Source organism: Mugil cephalus, chromosome 12 (genome assembly GCF_022458985.1).
Source record: "Mugil cephalus isolate CIBA_MC_2020 chromosome 12, CIBA_Mcephalus_1.1, whole genome shotgun sequence".
Taxonomy (NCBI): domain Eukaryota; kingdom Metazoa; phylum Chordata; class Actinopteri; order Mugiliformes; family Mugilidae; genus Mugil; species Mugil cephalus.
In genome coordinates, this window is record NC_061781.1 from 26,957,671 (window position 1) to 26,974,047 (window position 16,377).

The 16,377-nt window shown below is 45.4% G+C and overlaps 1 protein-coding gene across 1 annotated transcript in view; it reads left to right on the forward strand.

The window, feature by feature from the left end:
* Positions 1 to 15,661, forward strand: part of LOC125018046 (aryl hydrocarbon receptor-like) — a 29,757-nt gene extending 14,096 nt beyond the window's left edge. Inside the window, exons 4-12 of the mRNA XM_047601684.1 lie at positions 1,829 to 1,929; positions 4,680 to 4,769; positions 6,686 to 6,821; positions 7,887 to 8,020; positions 8,357 to 8,559; positions 8,741 to 8,850; positions 10,570 to 10,711; positions 10,876 to 12,418; positions 13,173 to 15,661. Coding sequence (XP_047457640.1) covers positions 1,829 to 1,929; positions 4,680 to 4,769; positions 6,686 to 6,821; positions 7,887 to 8,020; positions 8,357 to 8,559; positions 8,741 to 8,850; positions 10,570 to 10,711; positions 10,876 to 12,418; positions 13,173 to 13,322 — 2,609 coding nt within the window. The 3' untranslated portion in view covers positions 13,323 to 15,661. The remainder of the gene's footprint in view (positions 1 to 1,828; positions 1,930 to 4,679; positions 4,770 to 6,685; positions 6,822 to 7,886; positions 8,021 to 8,356; positions 8,560 to 8,740; positions 8,851 to 10,569; positions 10,712 to 10,875; positions 12,419 to 13,172) is intronic.
* The last annotated feature ends 716 nt before the right edge of the window (positions 15,662 to 16,377 follow it).

Consider the following 16,377-nt stretch of genomic DNA (forward strand, 5'->3'; position numbering starts at 1 on the left):
TCATCATGTACACTCGTGCCTGCTGAAGCCTGATAACAGGATCTGCTCTTTGTCCTCCTCTGGCCATTCATGAGGCTTCGTGTTGGCCCACTTTTTCTGGCTGGATGACGTGGATGCCGCCGAGCGTACCTGAGCTTTCTGATGTGTGAAACCACCAAAGTGGCGACACGCAGCAGGCGCCGTGTTGTTGGGCAGAGATATTTTCAGAATCAGAGGACGTGCACACGTAGAGAAAACATGTGATCGCTGGATAAAAAGCATCCACACACTGACTGGGTCTACAGACAGAAGGTTCTGAAGCTCAGCGCGGCGTCTGAGAGGTGGAGTGTGAGTGGAGGCTAAAGACAGCTAGCTACCTGGGAGGAGACTGATCTAATTTAAAAAACAAACTGAAATAAAGCTTCCCTGTACTTCCTACCACTACTGAATATTTGTTTGATTTATTTTACTGAAGTCACAGTGTTGGTACAGTCCAGACAAACAGGTGCCATTAGAATCTAGTAGATTTCAGTTGATTGATTAATTCATTCATTTATTGTAAGTAGACCTTTTACTTGTGACAGTTGCCTGAGAAAACGGACAAGGAAGCACGATTACTTCTTTTAATTCTGTCCTACAGCCTCACGCTCCCCAACAATTATGTTGAATTACATCACGCGTCGTCCTAGAAGTGTTTGGGAATAAGGTCAGGGGGTGTTGCTCCAAAGCCCAGACATTCTCCACTGTCTGCCCCGACGCTCCTCACATGGACTCCTCGCTGACCTCGTCTGGTTCAACAACAACCCCCCAAAAAACAAAAGGTCTGACCCAGAACGCAGACACCCACTCCACCTTCAGGGACAGAGGTCCTCGCGGGTCGCAGCTCCATGTTGCTGCAGGGGTCAGAGGTCGACGTGCTCGTGACATCATCAGCTCCATCAATCCGCTCGTCATTCATGTTTTGCAGCGAACGCATAGAGAGGATTCATCCTTCGTCTTGTTATCAGACACAGGATTTAAATCTCCAACACTTGGTCTCCAGCAGCAGAGCCACCCGGCTTTATTTAAACCAGCAGCATGCCAGCCCCTCGGCACACCTCCAGATCCAGATCCAGATCCAGCTCCAGGAAGAAAGGAATATTCTGATGTCATGCTGGGGAAAAAGGAAAATCCCATCAGGGCGAGAACAGCTGGAGCCACCAGCCAAAGTGTAAATATAGTGACGCCTGGAGGAGCCATCGCCTCGTCTGATGGGAACATACCCACAAAGACAGCATGCAGTCTGGTTCATGAACGCAGCAAACATTTGTTTGAATGCAGCCGTCATTCATATTTTTGATTCACTGACTGATACAGAATAATAAAAATGTCTGATCCATGTGGGGTAAAAAGATCAGGGTGAGGGACGGAAACATGGAGGTAGAAAAACAAAGAGGAGCTAAAGCTGGAACCAGTGAGGACAGAGACGATGGAGACGATGGAGACGGTGGAGACATCTTGGTCGTCTTCTAAGAGGAGATGCTTCTTTTTCCTCCTCCTTCCTCCTCCTCTTCTTCTTCCTGTCTTCTATTTCCAGCAGAGTCGATGCTCCACAGCAGCAGAACCACTTTCTCAATAAAGTTGTGTTGTGATTTCTTCTTCTGTCTCTTCCCTAATACTGTGAACTCCTACTGATGTATTAACAGTGAACATGTGAGCAGGTTGGAGTGATTAAAGGTTTTGTTGTTGTATCTTATGTCATGAATCTCTAATGAGCTGGTATCTGTGTGTTTAGCTGCAAACATGAAACAGTCCACCTGTCACATAGACTTCATGTCAGGCCTGAATCCTCGTGTCTCCCTCTCTACAGTCGCCCTGAACAATCGGAACGGAGCGACGCCAGCTCTCAGCAACGACGACGGCGTGAAGGCAGGAGCAGAGAAGATCCCTGAGGGAGAGCTCCTACTGCAGGTCAGACTGTCACAGCGTCCTCATCGCTTCACTCTTTGTCTCATTCAGCTGCTCTGATGTATTTGGTTATGATTTCATGTTTGTTTTCGCCCAGAGTCTATTTAGGGCAGACACAGCGGCTCAGAGCAGATTACTGCTCAGCATGTCTGCTCTCTGGAAACATTAGTCAGCGCGGCTGCTGCTGGACTCGCTCTGTGTGGCCTCACGTACAGAAAAGATTTCCAGAGCAAATGTTGATTGATTGTGTTGAAGTGAAGCGTGACCAGATCTGTTTGCTCACCTCGACTTTTTTCACTACACTTTTTATTTTGCTATGAAACTGGCCAGACTCTAATCTACTGATGACATGTTAAAACCTTCCTGCTTCAGTGAACTCAAGCTCCCAGACTCCTAAAGATGTCTGACCGGCAGGACTTTAACACCCTGTCCTCCAGTTTCACCTTCATGTCCTCAGGTCTTTGGGTTAAAACTCATCTTCCTGTTCTGTCCCTCTGGTGAAACACTCCTCCACCCCTGGACTTTTGTGTGGTGGCTGCTTTTGATGCTATTGTTGATGTCATTTGTTTCATTGTTGTGTATCTATTTATTATCTACTTAATGTCCACACATCTGTTCATCACTAATCTGCCTGATACTGGACCTGTTTAGTTTTCTTTTTATCTAGTCTGGGTACCTGCTGCTGGACTGAATTGTCTCTGGGGGATAAATAAAGTTTGATTGATCTGACTGTGATGAAACCATCGCGTCATCCTGCTGGAATCAGACATGTTGGAACAGGATAGTGAACTGTGGTCACGATCCACATCCATCGCTATCCAGCGTTTCTGGTTTGAAAGACGAGGTGGAACGCAGGACACAGGATTGAAATGGATTAAAAGCCCAAAACAACAACAAGCAACAAGTCCAAATGAAGACATGACACTGGGTCTGACCTCTGACCTTTCAGCAACCAGACCTTCCCTGCCTTAGAACCCATCAAACCCTGCCACACAGCCAAACTTCACATTAATGTGAGCGTGGACCGAAGCTCCTGACCCGAACGCGGCACAGCTGCCACGCGACCGGCTGATTGGACAGTTACACAGGAAGGTAGAAGTGTTCAGTGAGTTTGTTCAATCAGAATCCAAAGCTAAAACGTGGCTGTGTGTGGTTGGACTGGGCCCTGCAGGGAGTCGCTCCTGTTTTAGCCTGAATGCTAAGCTAAGCTAACCAGCTGCAGCTCCATCACACAGACATGAGAGGCTGTTTGCATCCATTTAATACGTCTGCTCCAGTTGGACGCCATCAAACGTCCAGACGGCGGCGGTGGTGGGAGCTGGTCTTTAATGGGACCAGGACTCACTGTGGGTTCACACCAACCACAGGAATGAGGTCACATGGGTCCTAGACCAGCTGGACATGTGGGCTGACACCAGATCAGCGTTCACACCTGGACTCTATCCTGGACCTGGTTTGTCTCAGTGAAAGGAGAAGCTCCTGCTCCCAGGACCAGAGGAGACGCTCTCTCTGAGCTGAGGCTGAGCTGCCAGATCTTTTTGGGATCGGCTGCAGTCATTGATTTTCCAGTCCAGTTCCTCCCAGTTTGCATCACACTGACGCCGTCAGGAGAGGAAACAGACCGGCAGCATTTCCCTACAGCAACACAGCTCAGCCTGAGTCAGGAGCAACATAAGCTCATTCAGGGGAACGCTGTCACCAGGAAGTCCTCCTCCTCCTCCTCCTCCTCCTCCTCATCCTCCTGCTCCTCCTCCTCCTCCTCCTTCTCTTCCTCCTTCTCCTCCTCCTCCTCCTCCTTCTCTTCCTCCTCCTCTCCCTTCTCTTCCTCCTCCTCCTCTTCCTCCTTCTCCTGCTCCTCCTCTTCCTCCTTCTCCTCCTCATCCTTCTCCTTCTCTTTGTTGTTCTTCATATCAGCAGATGAGTTATTCAGAAAATGAAAGAATCACGGAAGAATAATTATTGATGAAGAGTCATTGTAGATGAAGAGTTGCTTTTAGCATCTGTCAGTGGTAGCGTGCTAGCTAACATTAGCCTGGAGGCAACACCGTGGGCTCCTCTGTGTCCGTGTGGCCTGATGCAGGTTTTAAATCTGAAACGTCTGAGGTTGGTCAGAGCGGGTCAGTGAATGATCTGGGCTGAGTCTCGTTGGACATTCAGCAGAAAACATTTTGTTGCTTTTATCTTTCATTTATTCAAACTCTGTGTTTCTTCTGGTCTGTAAATACTCAGATTAAGACCTGGAAACATTTTGTTGTTGCGGCGTAGTTATTAAAACTGATGATGCCTGGAAACAGAAAGCTCTCATGACGTCTTCTTTCTGTTTTGATCCGACATTTGAGCGACTCATCTTTAAATCAGATCAGATCAGAAGATCCTTCAGTTCATCGCACGGTCGTGATAAGAAGCTCAGTCTCCTTCCATCACGTATCACATTTATTCTGATGTCTGGATATTTATTAAAGATTCTTTAATGTTAAATTCAGGTTTTTTACGAGTCACGTTCTTCTAAATGTCTAAAATGACATTTTTCAGACAAATGAGGAAAATGTTCATTTAGTTTCATTCTTGTTTAATTCTCTGCACAAACAAACAATATCTAAAACTGATGTAATCAGGCGTCAGAAGCAGAGGATTAGAATAGACCTGGAATAACAGGAGTCATTGTTAATATTAGCTCTTGTCTCATGTGATTGTTTTTGTGTGAAGGTGACTAATAATGTGTTGAATGTAACTGTGCGTCCTTTGACCTGCAGGCTCTGAACGGGTTTGTCCTGGTCCTCACTGCCAGTGGCACCATCTTCTACTCCTCTCACACCATCCAGGACTACCTGGGCTTCCATCAGGTATCCGTGCTTTAAAACTTCCCATCAATAATGAGCTTTTTTTATTTGATTTACAGACGTCACACCAAAAAAAAAACGCCACCAAAAACATCTGACACTTTCCGTCCAGTCTGGTTTGATTAGAATTATTGTCCCTGACGTGTCTCTGATTAAAGAGACTCTGGTGGGACTGAAAACAGCAGCAACTGGTAGAAAAGAACAGTCGTCACCTTATGGAAAAATACAGTTTCTATGAGATGAGCATGTTTGTTTGTTTCCTCCAAGCTGATGGATGAGGATCTACCTCCAGTTTTACTTCATAAACTCTAGGAGCCACAATCAATTTTAAATTCTAATCTTTCTATTTTCAATGGAACAGATGAAATTGGAGTAATGTAAAGTAATGTCTCTGGTTAACATCCTGATAATTACTGGCCTAGAGGTAACAGATGAACGAGCTAGTCTTTCAGCATTTTCATTTATATTATAATAGAGCTGGGATAGACTCAGTAGTAGTAGAAGGTGAGATGAGATAAATTATAATACAATTAAACAGACTTTCTGACTTTTAATCGAGCTCAGGACAAGCAGAAGCAGTGATGCCTCACCTCAGTCCTTTTAGTGCAGATCTGCAAAACTAGATAAGATAAGATAAGATAAGATAAGATAAGATAAGATCTGCCTATCAAAGAATATATAAAAAAAAAACTACATTACAACAAACAAGGCAGTGTTCAAGTAAAGAAATGGGTATGTTTCTAAATATAAATGATTTTGTAAATATAAAAATACATCGACTATGGAAAGTGACTCCCCTGTGATTTGAAGAGGAAATACACAGTTTTAGACACGAGAAATGACTTTAGAATTAACATTTATAGCTCAGGTCCAACTGCAAACAGAAGTTGACCATGAGGTGTTTGCATCCTCTAACATGTGGAGGTGGTTTGTGAGCTGATGAGCTTGCGTGTGATCGGAGACAGGAGCAGCTCCGGAGTCTGGCTGATGCTGGCGTCCTCTCTGCGTGGTGCAGACTCAGAGTCTCAAACAACTCCAGCAACACCTCGTGTATTTATAGTCTGACCTTTAGCAGAAAACCAGCTGTGAGCAACACATCCTGCAGACACGACTCTCAGTGTACCTGCTCCAGACGGAGGGCCGACAGTCACATTACATTTTTAGATTTGTGGAGATTTCCTCACGCAGCCGGAGCGTAGTGGATGATAACAGCCCTGGTCTCCAGGCTATCGCTAACACCCAGAGACACCACGACAACCACCAACAGCTCCACAGTGAGCTGCTACCCAGATTATATGGGATGAAAAATAGTAAAAAAAAAACTTTATATAACAAAATTAGATTATACAACAACAACTCATGGACTAACTAGGTTGTGGAAACCACATGAGGGCGCTGTTCATCTGAAACCAGGAACAGAAAACCAACCTTTTATGCAGGAGGGGTTCGTGTCTGTCAGATTAACCCAGACTGGGGCTCCTCCTGGAGCTTCATGTAGCTGCTGTGAACACACACACACTTAAAGCTGGCTACTTGTGAGCAGAGCTGTTACTGTCAGGGGTCTAGTTACTGATCCAACAACCAGAGGCTCAGCCTGTTATGTAAAACCTCTCACCAACTCTAACGATGTCCACGCTAGCGCTGTAGCTTAGCACGGTTGGTGACGTGTGACGGACGCATGTGACACACTTTCACCATCGATCGTCCTCGATCACCCACATTCACACCGTGTATGAGCAGACGTTTGAGGGGCAGACTGTGAATGTGTCTGATTACAGGTCAAACGATGTTGAAGCTGAATCTGATCTTTTCGCGCCGTGTCACTGTACAGCGTGAATCTTTTCCGGGTGAACAGTCTTGTCTCCATCCTGTACGTCTGGCTCTTCTTGCTTTGCTGACTCCTCCTCTCGTATCCTCAGACCGATGTGATGCACCAGAGTGTGTATGAACTGGTCCACACGGAGGACCAGCAGGAGCTCAGGAGAAACCTGCACTGGGCTCTGAATCCTCCTCCTCCTGCTGCAGCGTCTGCCATCAGCCAGGACTCCCCACAAGGTGACCACTCTGTGCTGTGACTGACGCCGTCTTTTCCTGCCTCCTGAGCTTCTCATGTACATTAGCTGATAAAGAAAAGTTCTGAATGTGCACCGACTCTTCACAGCTTCCTACCACCGGTCGGATGTTTGACATATTTTACAACGTAAATACAAACTGTGAGGGCGCCACATGAACAGGAAGTGATGCGTAAGTTCTGCCAAAGAGAAGCAGAGCAGACGTCGGGCTGAAGTTTCTGTGTTTTCCGTCAGTGCACACATTGGGACATGAATATCAGACGGTTAAGTACACACAGTTCAGGCATTAAGCTGTAAGACCAGCCTCAGGTCAGATCACATGACCCTCTAATCTTCACTGTGGCTTATGAGGTGAAGTGGTCCCAGATCTGTATTTGGGCTTTAAGATGCTTATGTGTGTGTGCGTGAGTTAACCCAGCTAACGCAGGTCTGCTCTGAGAAAAACTTGATCTTAAAAGAAACTCCTCTCCTAACATCATTACGTAAGAAGTAACATCGGGGAGCAGGCATCATTAAAGTGCATTTCTCTGAACCAGGAAAGAAGCACTTTGTTTTGTTAAATGTGTGAAACGATCGAGGTCGTCTCTCACACAAAACGCATTCGGTCGGTGTAAAGTCACAGCCATTATTTCTTTACATGTATTATTTTCTGATGAATCCATTAATGCTTTGGTTTAATATTCAAACATTCAGTCATTTCTAATGACACAACTCTTCTTTTCTGTGTAATGAGGAAACATGTTGTTTTCTACTCTGTTGTCTTTTATTGGCATATTTACACCGATCAGCCACAACATTATAACCAGAGACAGGAGAAGTGAAAAACACTGAACATCTGGACCTGGCATTCATTCATGTGGATGTTACTCGAACATATAGCACCCACCTAGACCAGACCAGGACCACCTAGACCCCCAGAAATCTGCTTCCATCTTATCAGTGAATCTGAGAGACAATAATGTCCATGAATTAGTAACAGTGAGGATATTACACCTGATAAAGTGAAATTCACTCACTGATTTGTCTTCGTGTTTTTTTTTAACCACAGAGATGGAACCTGACAGCAGCTCATCTTTAGTCACATACAAACCTGAACAGCTTCCACCAGAGAACTCGTCTTTCCTGGAGAGGAGCTTTGTGTGTCGCTTCCGCTGCCTCCTGGACAACTCCTCCGGCTTCCTGGTGGGTTACAGAGCAGCTGCACATGAAGGAGCATTTAAACCTGAGAATACTGTCTCACTTCTTCCTAAATTCAAAGTTCTCCTAGAGTCTGCACTGCAAATAAAGCATTTCAGTGCTGCCACGTTATAACAGTCATGGACGAATATACCTTTAATGTCTTCACAAGCTTCAAAATATGTCCAGGCTGAAAGGGGCTGAGAGGTTTTCTGGTACAAACAGATGGAGCATGATGTGGATGAAGTAATGACTGTTGAATCTTGTGAGAGAGTCAATATGAAAGTGTCAGGTATTTCCATGTGGGGGAGGTCATCTAAGCTTGTGTGTCTTGCTGCGCAGGCTCTGAACATCCAGGGCCGACTCAAGTTTCTGCACGGACAGAACCAGCGGCAGGAAAACGGAGGGAAGGCCCCCCCACAGCTCGCCCTCTTCGCCATCGCAACCCCTCTGCAGCCTCCGTCCATCCTGGAGATCAGGACCAAGAACATGATCTTCAGAACCAAACACAAGCTGGACTTCACACCACTGGCCTGCGATGCAAAGTAATCCCACTTTTCAGTAGCGCCCTCTAATGTCGTTTATGTGAATTCATTTGTGGAAGCGTTTGACAAAAGTAGCGTTCTCGTCTCTGTTGTAGTTTTGAATACCGCTCCACCAGTTTTGTCGCCTGTGCCGCGGAGCATGAACGATGCTTTAAAAATAAATTGGATGTTTTCTGTGCAGGGGGAAGATTGTGCTCGGGTACACGGAGGCTGAGCTGAGGGTACGAGGATCTGGATATCAGTTCATCCATGCAGCAGATATGCTGTACTGTGCAGAGAACCATGTCAGGAGTAAGTACTGTCAAGGAACCTCATGGTGCAGGAGTGAAGCTTTGAACTGCACCGTCTTTAATTTGACTCTGACTCGGACCTTCGCTGCATCTCTCTGTCATTTTGAGTCTCCTGGTTCTGTTTCAAAAGTCTGCACATTCTCTATCACGTCCTTTAGATTCCTGACAGTAAACATGCAGCAAATGTCAAAGTGTCAAAGTGGTTATGGAGCTGTGGAGCTTGAAATCTGCTGGAAATGGAACGGACGAAGAAGAACTGTCCCCAGTCTGAATGTCTAGAGTAGAAGAAGACGACAAAGATGTCTCCATGTCTTAGATGTTGCTGTTCACATGGATTCCAGCATCTTTTTAAACACTTGTTTGAACAGAAAAAGTGAGCATATCTTTGTGCGACCAGAGCCAACTTTACTAAATGAAATGTGAGGATTTTGTCCTTGAGGATGTGGAGGTTTGAGACGTTCTGCCCTTTCACACGTGTGGAGGACACTTGATCATTAGTTTGGCAGATGATGGTGGATTTAATTGTTGAAGAGCAACCTGTTTTTGAAACATGTGTCCCTCCTGGAAACTCCTCAGCCTGAAGTTTACCCCACGTGGAGCAAACATGCTCAGAGAGAATGGATTTATCCCGGTAACCAGAGAGAAACCAGCTGAGTTTCCATGGTTATTGGGAGGTCAGATGTTGGTTCTTAGTAGAGGAATATTAGTGCCCGTGGAAACACGGCAAGTGTTGGTATCTTAAATCCCTGATGACACATTTGTCTACTAACAGTTTCATTCCTTTATGTTGTGACTTGAGTGAAATGTTTTTACTCTACTTTAGTGAAGTGGACAGGTTTTATCTGCCAGAACATTGACAGAAACATGTTGCCATTTCCGATTGATTCCTGTCAAAAATGTTGAGGAGATCTGCTCCAACCTGGTCACAGAGTTCAGACAGATTTTACAAGTAATCCCATGGATTAGTGAGCAGATTGAGCAAAGCTGCAGAGTTGCCAGAGGAGAGGATAGGACTCACAAATCCAGTGCATGAGCAAAGCATCAGAGATGATCCATGCAGCAGCAGCAGCAGCAGCAGCAGCAGTGCACAAACACTAAGAGGTCAGCCATGCTGCTGCAGCAGAGTGAGGGTCAGCGCAGTTTAATTGAGACCAACCAGAAAAAAAAAACAAAGAGCATTATTCATTTTCAGGAATTTAGCACAAACACAGACACATCACAACACCTCACAGAACAAATCTGCGGAGAAATGGACTAAATATTAGACTCAGAATATGAGTTTGTTGACTTTCTATCTGGATTTCATTCTGGTTTCACCGAAACAGAGAGAAAGACCTCAGCATAGTCCTCCAACCAATCAGAACAATCACGACATGTAGGACTACGGTTCCTCTTCTGTCCATCAACACACGAAGCCCCGCCCATGTAATCTGATTGGTCTGATCTGAGTTACCAACAGATATTCTGGGCATGGCAGTTTGGTGTGGCTTCAAGTTTTATTATGTTTCTACACAAAAATGACCACGTTGAGGTGAATGTTTCTGTCGATACTTGTAGTTCTGATGGATCGATCTCAGAGAATCTCAGAGAAAGATTTGTTCCTCAGTGATGTCGTTGTGTAAAAGCTGTGTTCTTTAGACTTCAGACTCGTTGCATGAAGGAAGTGCTTCCTGAAAGTTTATAGTTAATTTTACTGAGTGTAACTGTTCTGTGTCTGAAGTGATGAAGACCGGAGAGAGCGGTCTGACTGTGTTCAGGCTCCTCACCAAGGAGAACCGATGGAAGTGGGTCCAGGCCAACGCCCGGCTGGTCTACAAGAACGGCAAACCCGACTACATCATCGCCACCCAGAGGCCTCTTCTGTACGTTCCTGAATATATAATGTACCAGCCCTGTTAGAATATGCTCTACATGGTTAAAGTTACAGTCAATGTTTTCTGATTAATGCCGGTGTTTAAAGTCTCATTCCTCTATGTGTTTCTGTGCTGTGGTCTCCAGATGATAATCATGCTTATGTTTTCTACAGGGATGAAGAGGGAGGAGAACACCTGAGGAAGCGCTCCATGCATCTACCTTTCACCTATGCTACGGGGGAGGCGCTGCTCTACCAGTCCAATCATCCCATCGCAGGCTACAGAGATGGGGGTCACGAGAAAAACGGCAGTAAGTCAAAGAAGAGCCGGACTGAAAGGCTGATGAGGGACGGTCTGGACCCCGGCTCCCTGTTGGGGGCGCTCATGAGTCAGGATGAGTCTGTGTACGTTTGCCAGCCGGCCCTAGAACCCAAGATGTCGTTCCACAGCAGCTTCTTTGGAGAGCAGATGGGCTTCTCTGACTCCCAGGCCTCCAGTCTGCACAGAAGCTGGGACGAGCCGACGAACGGGGTGGTGCCTCCCAGCATCACAGAGTCGGGCATCAGCTTCGACCCGCTGCTGGCCACTCTGGACTCCCTGTCCTTGGAAGGCCAGGGCGTTGACGACGCAGAGGAGGGGGGGTGTTCGAACGGCGAGCTGTTTGGAGCTCTGGAGGGGCTGGGGCTGAGCGCCGAGGACCTGGAGCTGCTGCTGCTCGATGAGCGGATGATCAGAGTGGAGATGGACCCAGAACGTGTTCCCACGCTGGACGACCTGCTGACAAACGACGAGATCATCTCATACATCTACGACTCCATAGAAGGAAAGACGGCGTCCGCGGAGCCTGGGGGGCTGGTGTCTCTGACTTCTGCCTCAGTCACCTCCACCACAGTCTCACTGCCTGACACTAGTCCCACCTCTGATGTGCAGATGCTGTTTCCTCACTGTAAGCCTCCTCTGGTGGGGCAGGCTCCCATCCTCCAGCTGTCCCAGCAGATGCAGCAGCACCTCAGCATGCGTCCAGGAAAAGGGACGCACGGCTGGGACCAGCACGCCGACCACTTGACTAACACTGTGGCTAATGGAGATCTGCTAGTGCAAAATCAGTCAGTCCCCAACGGACAATGGACCTCCCAAGAAATTCTATCAACTGCAGGGTTACAACTGGAGCACTTTAACACACAGCAGAATGTTTTCAGTGAGAAGGCCTCAGACCATCAACACTTCCTGCAGCAGCAACCCAAGAAGCAGCTGCCACAGCAGTGCCACGCCAAGCAGAAAGCTGCCAACCTCAACGGTCTGCGTGGCATCTGCAGCACAGAGCCTTCAGCAGGAAAGTGGCAGGACTATGGGTTCAGTGAGAGTCTGGGCGGCAACAGCCAAAAACCTCCGACAGACACCTCCCTGGAGTCCTGCATGGACTACAGCATGTCCAGCGTCGACCACGCTGGGTATATCAGTGGAGGTGGTTTGTTTGCGAGGAGCCGAGAGCAGCAGGAGGCCGAGGCCACACTTTCATCCTTTCAAGCCATGAACCATAAACGGCAGCCGGAGCAGATCCCCGTCCCCTTAGCCCAGGTCATCTCCAGCCTGTCTCAGTGCCCTCCACCCAACGCCTCCCTGGAGCAGATCCTCGGAGTGAGCAAGCCCTGCCGGCAGCTGGACCCTTACAGCATGGTGACCACTGACATCCCTCATGAGTCCAGCCACAGCAAGGTGAGGCTCAGTCTGTCCCTGAGTCAAATGAACACACCTGTATTTAACCTTTAGCTGCTTTAAGCTCTAAGAATCTGGAGGTTATTCCCAGATTCTCCTCTGCACCATCAAGGTTTTAGGAGTAGGTTTAGACACAGCAACAGCTCTGGTAGTCTGTGACTGATAGTCCGATAAAATAATTTAGTTATACGGCTCATCTTCTAGCTTATTACGGATCAATAATAATTAAATAAATAAATAAGTGTCAGCTGCAGGTCTTGATGAACTATGGTGATGACCTTTGAATGGGGCGTTTGGTTGCAGTTGTTATTCAAATCTTCCTCTTTCTGTTAAAATACCTAAAAATCAAGAAAGTCACATCTGGTTTTGTTCTGGACATGAATCCTAATGATCTTGGTCACACGCTGGGTTTACATTTTACCCATGACCCCATCTGAAATGTTAACAGACAGATGTCAGTGACAGTGTTCTCCCTGGAAAATATTTACATTAAACTCTTCAGTCTTTTCTTTTCCATTTAATTCTCAGCTTATAGAGAGCCTGAGAGGGGTAACATTCAGCTTCTCTTCCTTTCAAAGTAATAAGTGTTCTCTCTGTGTCACTAAACATTTTTCAAACAAACAACATTTTATTTAAACTCAGCGTTTATCCCAGAATGCCAACGATACTAGAGGTGTCAGGCTGAATTTCCTCTATCAGAGCTTTCTTTAAACCTTGCACTCAGAGGCCTGACTGACTATATCTTGACCTGCAGATGGAGAACGGCTGCATCCTGAACACTCCTTACCCAGCAGGCTGCGTTCTGCCCAATGGGAACGGACCAGCGCCCCCTGCTGTCCAGATGCCTGTCCCTGAGACTCTACCCAGCCTTCCTGACCCACCAGCCACCGGCTTCTACCTCTGACCACCTGAGCAGGAAGAGCAGAGCCAGGAACTCACAAAGACTGGAGCAGCCTTATACGTCCAGATGAGGAGCAGGCAGCGCTGAAGAAAGGGGGGGGGGATTCTTTCTGTCTCTGGAGGACGCGTCATATTATCACATGAGTTCTTTGTTTACAGTAATGCATTGAATTGAAGAGTGCTCGGTTTATTTTGAAGTACGTCTCATACGTCTGCGTTCAGATACACTGCAAAATATCTTAGGTTAGATTAGATTTTCACTACAAATAATTAATATTTAAATTCAGAACAAATATATTTTATATATGTGTTTTATTTCAGGTAACTTTTGACTTGATTTTAAACACTTTGAAAGCTCAAGATAACCCAAGAAAATTAGGGTTTTTCTTTGCTTTTTAAAGGCTGTTGTTAATTTAAACAGCGCCCTCTGGTGGACGTGTCGACCTCAGAATCTTTCTTAAACTCCTGTGATGTAGTCGCTTAGAGTTTTTAACATGTCTGAGGGAAATGGTGATATTCCCAACAGCCTCAGCCTTTCATGATGTCTTTACACTTTGCTACCTGTTAGCCTCACTGCTAGCCTGAGATAAACAGTTTATGTTCATGACTTCCTGCGTCGTAACCACAAGCTCACAAGTTACATTTAAAGGCAGCAACATGTCACTTAATTTATAATTTATGATATATATTCCTGGGTCAAGATCCTCGGACGTCTTGACTTGCTGCTTTTCTTTGTGACAGTTCACAGATGGAACTATTTATCAGTTAATGAAGGAAATAATCTACCAGCTAATGGTTCATTATAAGATGCTCAGACTAACAGGTCCTGGTTTGTCTCCACTTCATGAATGTACAACGGGCTGGAGAAGCTCTGCAACAATCAAATGCAGTTTTTTTGTGAATTAGTTCCTTTGCTTTGTATCTGAATGCACAAACACTCTCTCCAAGCTTTTTGTGTCTGTTTGTTTGTTACCAGAATGTAACCTGTCATTTCTCTGTTCAGCAGTTTTCAACAATGAGATTAATTCATAATGTTTTGAAAAAAAAGTCTAGAATATGGAAATTAAAGCTAGAAATATCCTGCACTTTATTTCAAGCACCCACTTAAAGCAGATCTGTAGTCGGGGAGAAAAAACAAAAACCAGAGCACAGTTTTTTGGTTTGGAGGATTCCTGTTTCTGCTGAGGAACCTTCAGCTGATGGTTAATATCCTCACAGACTCTTCATCACCTCCACCTTCCTCCTCTGGATCACTTTCCCTCTTGTTTCTTTTTGTTAAAAGTTGAAGTCAGTTAGATGAAGTTTATTATTTTTCTGTGTATTTATTCACGTCCTGCAGTGAGGTTAAAGGTTTCTGATTGTTCTCAACTTGATGTGAAAGAAAAAAATTGATTCTTTGTCCTCTTCTACATGAGCAGTGGTTGCACTCGCTTTTAGAAAATGATGGTTTGTTCGGGTCAGAGGACATGACGACGCAGATGTGAAACATTTTCCTATTGAAACACCTGGAGAAACAGCAGCTCAGAGATTTTTTTGTGGTTTCAGGTGTGCACAGGATCTAGGAGGAGTATAGTTACAGAATGCAGACAGAGAGAAACCAAATGTGAGAATTAAAAAGAGAAGTCTACAGAAGGACACAGTTCTGAATGTTTTCCTGTACATAGAAAAAAAACAGTCTGGTAAAAGATGCAGAGTCAAATTATTTCATCAAGAATCGATGCTGAAAAGAGATTTGAAACGCTGTCTGTCAGTATAAATATTCTCCTTGTTTTCTGTTGATGTGACTCACGTGGACGTTTCATGTCATTCCTTCTTTTTTTCTACAACAGAAATGTTTCTTATATTTAATATGGTTGATGTGACTTATATGACAACGTGGAAAAAAAAGATGTGTATATAAAGACACACAATCTACGAAAAATACAGGTCTGTACATAGTTTCCTGTCTCGTTTCAAGCACTATTTTTAAAACACACACTTATCAAACCTTCTTCTTTTTCTTTTTTGTAAATAGTGTCTCATCACAAACACTGGATTCCGTCTGAAAATGGTGCCATACTGCTGAGACTTGTCAGAGAGCTGAGTCTGTGTGTAGCCACAGTTATGCTAACAGACTGCTTGATTTCTTTTTTATTCGTTTGTTTTCTTCCTTTGAAAATAAAGGATTTCTGGAATCACAGTGAAAGAAACAAACTGACCACTCTAACATGTCCTGAGTCTCTGAGCCTCCAGTTTTGTACTCGCGTTGAGCAGCGGGGTTGTTGGTGACTCCTGACTGTGGAGCTCTGACGTGTAAAGGTGCTACATGTAGCATTTAACATCAATAAATCGTTACCACATGAATTCACAGAGGTCTGTGTGATTACTGGGAACAGACGTACACGCTTCAGCCTTCAGCCTTTGGTGTAATCAGACGGCTGCAGGAGATTCAGATGAAATAAGCAAAAAGAGAAGAAAAGAGAAGCAGACATAAGGTGGTTTATACGCATCCCAGAACCCAGAAAGGATGAAAGATGATGCTATTGGAAGAGGTTTATGTGCAGATATCAGATAATTGCAATGTGTAACTGATCATCTTGTTCAAACTGAACTGACTTTATTTGTGGAAACAGATGAAAAAATCCTAGAGTGGATGTGGAAACAGCACCATGTACTGGCCTCTTGAGGAACTGCAGCTGAAATCATCAACAAGTTCATGAGTTATTATCGAATGGATATTTCGAGGACCTGTAAATAATTTCTGCAAATACACACATCCTGGTCAACTGCCTACATAGAAGTCAGACTGCTACCAGTCTGTGTTTAGTTCACTGTCAGTTTGTCATACCTTCTCCTGGGCTGACCACAGCCAATGCAGGGAGGACAGGCCGACATGCTTCCCTCTACTTCCCAGCCATCACTGTCAACCCAGTTACCTCCAGTACCTGCTTCTGAAGTCCACCTGCTTCCTCCCCTACAGGTGATGCAACGAGTTATTGTAGTCTCTACGCCGTACTGGACCACATCCAATACTGCAACCTGCTGCCACCTCAGTGATACCAGTAGCCATGGCACTTGGG